This window comes from Bolinopsis microptera, chromosome 2, assembly GCF_026151205.1.
Source record: "Bolinopsis microptera isolate Bmic1 chromosome 2, MBARI_Bmic_1.0, whole genome shotgun sequence".
Taxonomy (NCBI): domain Eukaryota; kingdom Metazoa; phylum Ctenophora; class Tentaculata; order Lobata; family Bolinopsidae; genus Bolinopsis; species Bolinopsis microptera.
The window spans coordinates 10,418,903-10,432,174 of record NC_087073.1 but is presented as its reverse complement, the minus strand read 5'-3'; the positions used below and the strand labels follow the sequence as shown (position 1 = coordinate 10,432,174).

The window sequence follows — 13,272 nt, the reverse complement described above, 5'->3', positions numbered from 1 at the left end:
GTATAAGCTCACGTATTGAGTATTCATGTCGACGAGATAATAAAGACAATCTACCAAATAAAATATGCCTAATTATAATTGTTAGTACTTATCTGCACAACTAATTAATTTGTTATCGTGATGACTAATAGTTTATTGCTATCGATATATTTTGTAATATGCTTATTGTTTCATAACTGAGTGGGTCAGCGTCATTGGAAATCTATCGTCCGTGGTGCAACCACACCAAACTTCGCGTCACTGTTACAGTTCTGTCATATTATTACGTCACTTTTAACCTGTCAATTTTAAATTCCCCGCCTAAGTTTTACCACCTAACCGTAGAAGTGACATTTCAATCACCCCTAGCTATATTTTCCCACAAAATACATTTGAACGCTTCAATGCCACAGCGAACGTCAAGGGAGGTAATGACGTAATAAATATGATTGATTTCGTCACGGCTTCCCCGGCGTCCAGTTCATTTTGTGATGTCCATATAAGCCCTCCCGGCTCTAATTAATGTCTCACTCAGCCCCATCTCAGCTGGCATTGGGGTGGTATTTGATTAGCAGGCTCGCTAAGTTTTGAACTCCTAACATTAATCTAGTTGAGTTCCAGCTCAGATATATCTATAAATACCTCCCCTCTGTTTCTCTCTCCATTCTCGGGGATCCATTAAGCGTTATGACGTATTTTTTCTAATGTTTTCTGATACACACACGTGTTTTGTATGGCCCTCATGCTCTGAGTTGATCAGATTGTTTTTTGTTACTTACGTCTGATCTCTTTTTCTTACAGTTTTTCTGTTTTTTGTAACCTACATCGTATAAAATCAGGTTCCGATGTCATTGTTCGTGCATCAACATCTTCATTAGCCCACGATAAAATGCTGAAGGTATTCAAAATATGTCTTGGCATCTGTTTTGGATAATAAGTTGTAATAACAAACCTCGGCCTCCAGATATATTATAATGACACCGAGTCCTACTTTCATTGCTTTCAATATGATACTCTTCATGCGGGTAATGTGTTTGAAACTAATTTACTTAACTTTCAGCCGGAAAAGAAGGAGATTCGTTTCGGGCCGGTAAAGCTACTACAGGAAATATCTCGGGTAGGATTTTAAGCTCTCGTGCAATAATTAGTGTTTTATCTTTGTTAAGTTTATTATCTCCTTTTTGAGGGTAAAAACACTTTCGAATCCGAATGGTAATTCTATTAAAACATGATAATGTTAATATTTTAAAATGAGGTATTTTACCAGGTGTTGCTAGTATTTCCTGTGGAGGATGGGCAGTCAGAAGCCTTCCTGTGGGCCTGTAGAAAAGGCGGGTTTGCGTGCAGTATGGCTAACTCACTGGACAACGCCATGGACACACTGGACAAAAGGAAACACCACATAGTGGTGATTGACATGAGGCTAAATGTCTACAGTATCGGGGAGCAGATTGTTAGGTTGGTGTTTTAACAAACACTTTGCTAAGATCATCACGCTATAAATTAATATGAGTAATATAATTGTAAAACATTGTATATAACACATTGTATAGAATCAGAATGTTTTTTGATGCAATCGTAATTACCAAGTTCTCCCCCCAGGAAGATAAGGTCCAGGCCATCATTCGCAAATGTGGTTACTTTGGCAGTGTGTCCCGCGATGTGAGTACATTATAACCACTGCTCCATAAGTTCCTACTCCATAAGTTCCTGTTCTCTATTTAGTTCACATATAATGGAGAGTTTCTCGTTCAACCGCGGGTGTTTTACTGATTTTTTAATGAATTGGTCTGGGTAATGCTGATCTGGATATTCATATTTCGCTGTAGTTTGATAGTTAAATGTTTATGAGTGGAAAGTATTAACATCCCCAGTATAAATACCGTATACCCCATTAACCCGGCCCCTTAATACTATACCGTATAACCCGGCCCCTTAATACTATACCGTATACCCCGGCCCCTTAATACTATACCGTATACCCCGGCCCCTTAATACTATACCGTATACCCCGGCCCCTTAATGCTATACCGTATACCCTGCCCCTTAATACTATACCGTATAACCCGGCCCCTTAATACTATACCGTATACCCCGGCCCCTTAATACTATACCGTATACCCCGGCCCCTTAATGCTATACCGTATACCCCGGCCCCTTAATACTATACCGTATACCCCGGCCCCTTAATACTATACCGTATACCCCGGCCCCTTAATACTATACCGTATACCCCGGCCCCTTAATGCTATACCGTATACCCCGGCCCCTTAATACTATACCGTTTACCCCGGCCCCTTAATACTATACTGTATACCCGGTGGCGCCATCTAAATACTATATAATTTAACTTTTCAGACCGCGTTGGTGCGAGGAGCCGTCAGTCAGACCGTACCTGGACATGGGTTTCAATAGGGTAAGCTTAGGTTATTGGAATGATTTAGTAAAACAAATTTTAGCAAACACGAATGATGCCATCTAAACTTAGGACCAACTAATAGCACCATAAATCTGTATTTTTACAGTGTTGGTTTGAAACTAGCAGACTAAAAACACAGTCATCACAACTGGTTAAAACGGAACAAGACTTTTCATCCCTCAACTCATTACCCTCCGACACTTGTACTTCATCACCGGAACTTTCACAAACAGACAATTCAGTCCCTAAAGTACGGCAGTTCATCCCGATTCATTCATGTCCCTTCATTCCCTGATGTTCAATGCCCATTGCCCACATTTCATCCTCAAATATGACATTTCGTACTTTAATGCGAAATTTCAACCCTCACTCCAAAATTTCATCTGCAAAATGACGAGGGACATAAGGTCACACAGAAAGTTGAAAAGTAATTGAATGCATTTCAGCGATTCCTGGAAAACCACGACCGAGGGGCGTGTCTTAACGAGATCGTAATGATGGATACTGGGGAAGTCAGTACCGGACTCAAACTTTCGTGAGTTCTCATCAAATTCCTCTCTATCAAATTCCTCTCTTAAATGTACTGTGACCCCGGACGGCAGTTCTCGTTAACAAGGGTCACAAACCCACATTATTTACAATGTGCATTGCGGGAATATTTATCATTCAGAGTATCCAGATGTTTTAAAGATTCCTATTTACAGGGTCGCCAACACTTTGTTCCAACTTCTGGAGGAAAGTCGTGATAGTTTCGATATCACTGATATTGATGGCATCTGCTCGGTAAATCCCTTAAATTAATTAAATTATTAAGGGGGCCGGGGGGGGGGGGGGGGGGGGGGGGTCTTCATCAAAATTATCTCGAAATTGATTTTATAGTTGTTTCTGATAGAGGGGAGTGATATCTATCAGTTGCTTTTGGTCCCATGGAAAAATATTATTTCTAGCCAAAATTATCGCCAGTCAAAGGTCAGCGCTTATGTGTAATTGTATTGTGCGAGCGATTTTCAATCGCGCGCCCTGAAAATCGAGTCTAAAAATCTATCTTCTCCTACATTTTTTGAGCAATCACCCTGAAACTTTCAGGATATGTTCTAGGGATCATTTAGAAGATATCTGTTGAGCCGAATTTTAAGATAGGTCTTAGAAGATTTTTTATTCAATTTTGAAAATCTTGGACCTGGAAAAATCGTCAAAAAATGAGGTCCAAGATTTTCAAAATGGAATAAAACTTTTTCTAAGGCCTATCTCAAAATTCGGCTCGACAGATATCTTCTAAATGATCCCTAGAACATATCCTGAAAGTTTCAGGGTGATTGCTCAAAAAATGTAGGAGAAGATAGATTTTTAGACTCTATTTTCAGGGCGCGCGATTGAAAATCGCTCGCGCAATACAATTACACATAAGCGCTGACCTTTGACTGGCGATAATTTTGGCTAGGAACAATATTTTTCCATGGGATCAAAAGCAGCCGATAGATATCACTCCCCTCTATCAGAAACAACTATAAAATCAATTTCGAGAGAATTTTGATGAAGACCCCCCGGCCCCCTTAAGTATATTGCACTATTGTAGCTTACTGAATATCGATCGTTTTATCGGTTTGCATTTAATGAGTTTTTTCAGCTTGACTGGAACCTGAACGGATTTCAATTTTGTAACCAGAAACGGTTCTTTCCTTAGATGGTCAAGTTCGGAGACAACCTGTACATTTTTTACTTTTTTAGAAGTGTGTGGTGGAGCCAGCTCAACACATACTGAAACTCCCTGATTATATGGCTGACAAGACATTTTTCAGGACTTTCTCTGAGTAAAAAAAAAATTAAAAGGTTGAACGGTTGAGCAGATACAGGTGGTATTAAACAAACCCTTAAAAGGTGGAGATTTAAGGTGGAGACTGGCTCTGGTTGAAGAAACTTTTGATTAAGGTGGAAAAGGTTATTGGTAACACAAACTACATCAAATTTGCAATCTGATGGTTTTATCAATATTTTATTTAAGTGCTCAACCGAGGTGGAGAAATTAAATGCACTTTTCAAAGCTGCTCAACCGGGGGTGGAGAAAGGTTTAGAGAGTTCTAGGTTAGCTAGAAAGTTGCTTCTCGGCCTTTTCTACTTCCCGTTAAATTTTGTTTTTTCCATTGACGCTCAACAGGGTGGAGATCTTTTATTAAGAAACAGTAAAAAGCCTGTCAAACATGCCTAAATTCATTGGTTTTATCACTAATTCTAATCTGCTCTGTTAACTGCTACTGTAGGGGATCATAAAACTGTTACCCCTTCTGTCTTAAAGCAAAGTGTTCTAGCAAATGAAAAAACTATCAAAGTTGTGAAAAGGTACTCAACAAGGTGGAGAAATTGTTGATTAAACATCAAAACATTAAAAAATGCATTAAAACTGGCCCCACCGGGTTGAGTTGAGCTTTGGCAGTTGATTTCTGGAAGAAATAACATTGGATGACCCTTTAGCATGTATACAACTCATCAAACTAGCCATCAACCACTCAACCGCGGTGGAGAACCTTGACTTCTGAGGTCAAATTTACGCCCAAATTTGCCAAATTTGAGTCTCCACCTATGTTGAGTGTACTTTTCAGCAAGGATGCCTTGTAATATGAGTTGGTAGATGATTTAGAATCATTGGTATTGCAAATGGACTGCCACAGTCACTCTACAGCTCCTAAACTACAGAATAACAGATTTTGAACTGCATGTTATGCTGTCTCCACCTCGGTTGAGCCGATTCTGAGGATCCTATTCTATGAAATATGATTGCTATAACCCATAATTTTAAATATTAGGACTTTGGAGCAATTAAAAAGCATGAGAGGGTTAGTTCTAGTCACTTATATTAGCTCATGTAGTCAGTGAGCTGCTCCACCTGTGTTGAGCAGACAAACCTGCTCAACCGGCACTTTTTGAGTACCCACCTGTCTTACGTAACTTTAAATTGTGAAATTTGGAGTAAATATTTATTTCATAAGTGATTTACAGCTCCTTTATTTTTGTAATTTTCAGGTGGCCACTGTCTCCACCAAGGTTGAGTTATTTAAATTTTGTACCCAGATATCATTATAGAAAGGTTTGGAGTATAATATCTGAAGAACCTGTACCCCTTGGACTTTCAGAGGAATTATAATTAATTTTACCGTTTATGGCAGTGAAATGAGTGTAATTAGTGACTGATTTTATGTACAGGTTGTCTCCGAACTTGACCAGAACCGGATTTGTCTTTTATGCGACAAAACTTCAACCCATTCCCTAGCAACAAATTTCATTAGTTCATGACGTAGATTTATAAATTACGACAAACGGTTTAGCTCGATAATTTAATAAATAAATGAAGGAATTCCCTGTGAGGAGAGTCCAGACACACGATTTGTTTGCGTCATCTTCATGATAACGTCATCAAAACGCCAACACCTCGTGTCTGGACTTTCTTCACCGAATATTCCTGTATTGATCGAGCTAAACCACTTGTATCATGTAGTAAAATAGTTTGTTACTTGACAATGCGTTGAAGATTTGTCATATAAAAAAGCATATCTGGCGCAATCTGGATCTAAGAGAAATGCTGAAAAGGACCGGTTTCGGTCCGGTTCTAGATAAAAATTGAAATCCGGTCTTGTTCTTGTACGACTAAAAAAGCTGATTCGGTCGGTTCCTTATCAATTCCTTCCTATCAATTTGAAGTTGTCCCCGTAAGGCCGTAATGGTTAACTACAACTCATGCTGCAACCGTACACCCACACTTCTGATGAAAAGAAATACAATTAGAATATATGCGGAGTGCAGATAGTGAATTTTAATTAACATCATTATTTCCACAGTACGTGAATCCTGCATTCGAAAAGTTGGCTGGTTTTAAGAGCATCGACATGGTGGGAAAATCTACCGATGTATTGCTGAACGAAGAAAAAACCGGCACAGTAAGATTTTTCTTTCGTTTTTAACTTTAATGACTGTTTTGTAGAATGTAGGATGTCAAGAAAAATCGCTGCCCATACCGTTAACTTCGGACTTTGGTTTCTGAGCTATGCTATAAAGTATATTGCCAGTTGGGGCACAAAATTGAACTTTCAATATGCACATTATCTACTGAACATGGTTTATGAATATAACCGCTTTAAAGGTACTAAACACCGCAGGGATTGATCGAAACTATGCAGCGCTGCAAAGCTGAGGGGAAAGTATGGGAGGGTGTAGTTGTAAATAACAGAACTGGACTGGATCCCATATCTGTGGAAATGAAAATCATGCCTGTTTTTGATGCTGAAGGAAATAAGTAAGACTATGTTTTTATCATGCCTTGTCTCTGACTGTGTTTAATGGTTATTTAATAACTTCAATTATTAATTCAAGTTTAATCCACCATAATATTTATTTGATGATCTACTTTCAGTGTACCCTCACATTTTGTAACGTGTAGATTGGAGCTGAACCCCACACTTTGTCGCTCCTGTCTCAACAAGGTTGGTGCTGTAACGGTACATCTGTTGTGTCATAGAACATTTGCTTACCCCTAACCCATGGCTCCCTACTCATCACCTTTTACCGTTACCCCTTACCATTACCTCAACCTTTTACCGTTACCCCTTACCCTTACCCTTACCCTTACCCTTAGTCCTTACCCTTACCCTTACCCTTACCCTTACCCTTACCCTTACCCTTACCCTTACCCTTACCCTTACCCTTACCCTTACCACAACCTATTACCTTTTATCCCTACAGAACCAGTTCAATTCCACTACAAGAAGGATGAGTAACGGACGGGTTAGGACTGAATCCTCCAACACCTCCATCAATAGCATCAGTGTTAATAACACCTCCAGACGACTTTCCAAACAAGTGGATGCCCCAATTATCAAGGTACCACTAGTTACTGATTTGTTATTGATTATAGATCACAGTAATTTAATCGGGCCGGGAAGTGGTGCAAACTTTGATTTCTGAATTTTTTCTGCTGACAAATTGTCAGAAGCACTAGAAGATCGTTGCTCAGCATGGTATGATGATATAACATGCAATGATGGTATTTGATGGGCATAAAATATCCCTACAGAAAGTCAGGGGGTCAATAAAATTGCGAGCTTAAATCCAATTCTCAACATCTTGCCAGTGAATCACTCTCAGAATGTGATCATGGTTGTATTGCTCAGACACAGCACTTATTACAGCTGCATCCTGTATAATATGCAACTGCTTGCATTTTATTTTAAGGAGAATATACCCGAGGCCGTTACAATGGTTCACAAAATTAGTCAATTATATATGACCATTGTTCGATGCTAGGATCTACTCTAGTAGCAGAGCATAGTTGAGTGTGCACTTCGATGTACACGATTTCTGACAACACAGGGTTGTTTGTTAGGTCATTCTAAACCAAAATCGTTTAGGTGGACAATTTGTTTCGCTAGAGACAACCCTACAGGGCAAATTTTCTAAATTACCCTCAGTCGCGTATACGGGATTTTCGTATTTCGGCTCCTGAAGGTCATAAAGACTTCATTTTTAGCTTAAAATTACCGCAATGGCCACATTTATATACAACTTATTAATCAATATATGGTCTAAAATTGTTTGTTTCCGAGATATCTGCAAAAAAGTAATTTTAAGCTCAGGCGTAGGCACAAATTTCATCAAATTTGTATCTCAGCTTCTGAAGGTCTGGCAGCAATAGCAGCAAATCTGGGGAAACTTTGAAATACACCAATTTGAAGCATTTAACCCCCCCTTAAAAATCACAGATTATGAATTTTAGTAATCTGAATATTTACATAGGTCCAAAAATGTCATAGCTTCATGATACTGCAACGAAAAAAATCTCAGAACATTTTGGTGCTGAGTTAGGTGGTTAAGTAGTCGAAAAATGACTGATTTGTTAGTGGACATTTTTTATACCTCTAACACCCAAACCCTTACTACAGTGAAGATATAAGTACTACAGTTAATATTGATGGTCATTATTGAACAAAAATGGTTCATTGACACATAGTTGAAGAAGGAAATTAAAAAAATTAATAAATGTGGTCTGTGGAGTGGTTTATTTGTTTATGTTATAGTGTACGCGTGCGCGCGCGCGTGCGCGTACTTAACCATCTGTAGGCCAACATATTTAGTCTAGGCTTAAATTCTTTATATATTATGTCACCACTATGGTGCCCAATACTTTTAGTGAAGGTTTGATGTAGAACAGTTAACCACCAACTGTGGTATATCAAAAAAACCATGTTTGTACGCGTGCGCGCGCGCGTGCGCGTACTTAACCACCTGGTATGGCACAGCATTGAAATATCACCATAATTTCAAAAGCAGAGGTCACCATTCAGGTGCCCAAAACTTTTGGCTATGGTCCCAATACCATAAAACCTTAGATGTGGCCTCAATGTGGTTAAAACATGTTTATTTTGGACTTTCGGTCAACAGAAGCCATCACAAATTAACCATTATTCAGCAACCTCCGAACTTTTTGTGCCTTATTTTGTTTTGAAATTTGATTATGAGAGATAGCTGGAGGATAATAAGTGATTTTAAAGATAATGCAACAAAATGTGTGGCCGTATGGTGGTTAAAACGACCAAAAACACTGATTTTGGTCAATTTTAGACCTTTATTAACTATGATGGACGCAACATAGGACTCAGCAATGTTTCTGGTCATATAAATGAGCAGGTAGTAATATCTAGATAATGTAGCATGGCCAGCTATAGCTTTACAAAACTAATATGTGCTCTAAAAATGGTTAATTAGTGCAAATATAGGGTATTTTGGAGACATTTTAACCACCTTAGCTGCACATTGATCGGAATGCATGAACTTGGGGTCAATTATGCATTTGCAAACAAATATACACTCATTTGGATAGCAAACCATTATCTGAAGTTCATATTGTGGTTAATTTTCACTTTAATAGATGCCTTGTTCAACAGCCTAGCAAGTAATATAGCCCTTTTAACCACTTTTATGACAACATTTCTTGATAACTTTTATCAAGACCCTTCAAATGTCCTTTTTTGACCATAAAATGTTGACTAAAATCATTAATAATGTTTTAATGATTTGAACTTGGGGTCAATGCATGAACTTGGGGTCAATTATGCATTTGCAAACAAATATACACTCATTTGGATAGCAAACCATTATCTGAAGTTCATATTGTGGTTAATTTTCACTTTAATAGATGCCTTGTTCAACAGCCTAGCAAGTAATATAGCCCTTTTAACCACTTTTATGACAACATTTCTTGATAACTTTTATCAAGACCCTTCAAATGTCCTTTTTTGACCATAAAATGTTGACTAAAATCATTAATAATGTTTTGATTGGTGGTTAACAACAAATTTTGACATTTTAACCATCTTTTTAGCACTTTTTACGAATATTAACCACCTCAAATCAACCATACTATTAAATTGCACATTTGTGATAAAAAATTATCATCCATGCACAAATGAACAACCACCACTATACATCTATAATCAGAGCAATATTTATAGCTCACCGTTCATCTTCAATTTAACCACCATTAGGACCACAAAATGCTCCCCATGAGGTTTGAAAACTTTTGTGATAGTTGCACCATGATATGATCTCAATATAATGACTACTCAGTTCATAATATCATATCTCAAAATGGTGGTTAACCCTAAAACTGGTATTTTAACCACCGCAGTGGCCACATAGATGACCCATTAACCACAAATATTCAACATAACCGTACTGTAGTGTTTTGTGCACCAGAAAAACATCACTCCAACATTGAGATTAACCACAATGAGCTGCAACATAATGTTGAAGTCAACATACTCAAATTTTGTGAAAAAAGTCAATGTCCACCAAGTTTCCCCAGATTTGCTGCTATTGCTGCTTAGAGACTCAAACTTTAGCTTAAAATGACTGAAATGCACATGTTTATATTGACACTATAAAGGTCATAAAGGCCCAAAATGCTTACTTCTGGAAAAAATCCAGAAAAACCGATTTTCACTGGGGCAATGAAAAAAATCTACTCTAGAAGCTAACTGAAATCGAGTATGCAGTTTGGTGTCGAAAACTTTTCTAGAAACCAGGTCCTTTGTAAGGTAATTCTGGATCAGAATGCAAATATAATTTTTGTATCTCGGCTTCTGAACGTTGTAGGGGCCTCTCTTTTAGCTCAAACCAACTGCAAAGGCCACATTTACATACAAGCTATAAAGCAACATAGGGGTTATAGTGCTTAGTTTTGGAGATATTCATTAAAAACTGTTTTAACTTTCGTGCATCCTAAAATAGTAACATCAAACATGTACTTAATTTTGGTATCCCGGGCTAAAAAAGTCTTACAGACACTTTACTTGCAGCACAGCAAAAGTTCAGCATGAACACATTCAGATAATATTTATGAAGCAACACAGTTTAGTTTCAGAAGCCCCCTTCAGCTATCTTGTCTTATCCCCAAATGTATACGTCTAACCATGTCTCTGGTTACTTCGAACTACTTCAATACCCAAATTTATACATGAACATCTAACTATCTCGTTATAGCTACCAAAAGTTGGGCTCTCTCCAGTACTGTTTGACTATTATGGCTAATCAACTTCAATCCCACCTCATGAAGTAGAATGTACTTTTAGTTTCCTTTAATTCTGCTACCTCTATGCCATGCCTATTCTACCCAGCTACCACCAACATGTTATAATTGTAGCTCTTTCTAGCAACCTCTGAATGCTACCTCCTGCTCTATACAGGTACCATCAGTGGGCAGAAACCACCAATTCCAGCTCTTTTCACATCTACATCTATTTAGCTACTACTGCAAGGCCGCCTGGCCCCTCCAACTTCTGCTCTTTCTAGCAAACTCAACTTAAGCTACTTCTTGCCTTTTATAGCACCACCAGCAACAATTTATTCTGGCTCTTTCTGGCTGACTCAGCTGCATCCAACAATTTCCAGTTCATTGAGGAAGAGGAAACCTGCTATTTCTAGCAAATTCTGAATGCTACTTTCTGCTCTATCTAGCTTCCACCAACACCCACTAATTGTTGTTCAGCTACCACTAGCACCTGCAAATTCTAGCCCTATCCAGCACACTTAGACTACCTTATGCTATATCCAGATAGCACAAGCACCCTCAAATTCTAGCTGGAGCCTGGAGGTAGCCTAAATTAGATAAAAACAGATAGAATTTGAGAGTGCTCAACCAACTGAATAAGGATGGATGTAGCCCGAAGTAGCTAGAAGAAGCTAAAATTTGTGGGTACCGTTTGCTAGTGTTAGCTGGATAGAGCAGAAAGTAGTCTGAGGTTGCTGGAATAAGTGCTAGAATTTGCAGGTTCTGGTGATCCGTGATAGCTGAACAGAGTAGGAGTAAGTCTGAGGTTGCTGAATAGGGCTAGAATTTGCAGGTGCTAATAGTAGCATAACAACAATTATTGGATGTTGGTGGAAGCTAGATAGATCAGGAAGTAGCATTCAGAGATTGCTACAAAGAGCTAGAGTGGGAATAGCAGAATTGAAGGAAACTAGAAATAGATTCTACTACATGAGGTTGGATTGGAGTTGATAAGCTATAATAGCCAAACAGTACTGGAGAGAGCCCAACTTATGTTAAGACTGGGATCCGGGCTTAATCCCGATCCCTAATCCCGGTCCCGGTCTTAATCCCGGTCTCGGCACTTTTTCCCAGTCCCAGTCCCGGCAAAAAAAGCGGTCCCGTTCGAGCCTTGGCTTTAACGAGATAGAAGCAACAAGAGAGATCGTCAGATGTATAAATTTGGGGATAAGACAAGATAGCTGAAGGGGGCTTCTGAAACTAAACTGTGTTGCTTCATAAATATTATCTGAATGTGTTCATGCTGAACTTTTGCTGTGCTGCAAGTAAAGTATCTGTAAGACTTTTTTAGCCCGGGATACCAAAATTAAGTACATGTTTGATGTTACTATTTTAGGATGCACGAAAGTTAAAACAGTTTTTAATGAATATCTCCAAAACTAAGCACTATAAACCCTACATGTTGCTTTATAGCTTGTATGTAAATGTGGCCTTTGCAGTTAGTTTGAGCTAAAAGAGAGGCCCCTACAACGTTCAGAAGCCGAGATACAAAAATTATATTTGCACCTGAGGGTAATTTAGAAATTTCCCTCCTAGGGTTGGAACTACTGATAGAAATTGCGTACCTTATCAATTCTGATCCAGAATTACCTTACAAAGGACCTGGTTTCTAGAAAAGTTTTCGACACCAAACTGCATACTCGATTTCAGTTAGCTTCTAGAGTAGATTTTTTTCATTGCCCCAGTGAAAATCGGTTTTTCTGGATTTTTTCCAGAAGTAAGCATTTTGGGCCTTTATGACCTTTATAGTGTCAATATAAACATGTGCATTTCAGTCATTTTAAGCTAAAGTTTGAGTCTCTAAGACCTTCAGAAGCTGAGATACAAATTTGATGAAATTTGTGCCTACGCCTGAGCTTAAAATTGCTTTTTTGCAGATATCTCGGAAACAAACAATTTTAGACCATATATTGATTAATAAGTTGTATATAAATGTGGCCATTGCGGTAATTTTAAGCTAAAAATGAAGTCTTTATGACCTTCAGGAGCCGAAATACGAAAATCCCGTATACGCGACTGAGGGTAATTTAGAAAATTTGCCCTGTAGGGTTGTCTCTAGCGAAACAAATTGTCCACCTAAACGATTTTGGTTTAGAATGACCTAACAAACAACCCTGTGTTGTCAGAAATCGTGTACATCGAAGTGCACACTCAACTATGCTCTGCTACTAGAGTAATCAGTTGTTTTCTAATTCCACCACATTGACATAATTTCAATATGTTAGCTGTAGTCAATACCGAGCCAAGTGGCGTTGAAAGGGGATTGGAACCCATTTCTATC

General features: G+C 38.4%; 1 protein-coding gene across 12 annotated transcripts in view; it reads left to right on the top strand.

Annotated features, from left to right (window-relative positions):
* The window catches only part of LOC134826394 (high affinity cAMP-specific and IBMX-insensitive 3',5'-cyclic phosphodiesterase 8B-like), a 56,416-nt gene that overhangs the window by 35,588 nt on the left and 7,556 nt on the right, over positions 1-13,272 (top strand). For 7 of the 12 annotated variants that reach the window (XR_010161700.1, XR_010161699.1, XM_063838746.1 and 4 more), the window contains exons 4-13: positions 1,040-1,096; positions 1,247-1,437; positions 1,582-1,641; positions 2,338-2,395; positions 2,845-2,933; positions 3,103-3,181; positions 6,229-6,327; positions 6,547-6,683; positions 6,801-6,870; positions 7,130-7,267. Coding sequence is in view for 10 of the 12 variants with exons in the window: in XM_063838746.1 (XP_063694816.1) it covers positions 1,040-1,096; positions 1,247-1,437; positions 1,582-1,641; positions 2,338-2,395; positions 2,845-2,933; positions 3,103-3,181; positions 6,229-6,327; positions 6,547-6,683; positions 6,801-6,870; positions 7,130-7,267 (978 nt within the window). In the remaining 2 variants the exon portion in view is untranslated. Of the gene's footprint in view, positions 1-1,039; positions 1,097-1,246; positions 1,438-1,581; positions 1,642-2,337; positions 2,396-2,504; positions 2,649-2,844; positions 2,934-3,102; positions 3,182-6,228; positions 6,328-6,546; positions 6,684-6,800; positions 6,871-7,129; positions 7,268-13,272 lie in introns of all 12 variants that reach the window. The other 5 variants (XM_063838737.1, XM_063838740.1, XM_063838738.1 and 2 more) reach the window with 1 other exon arrangement.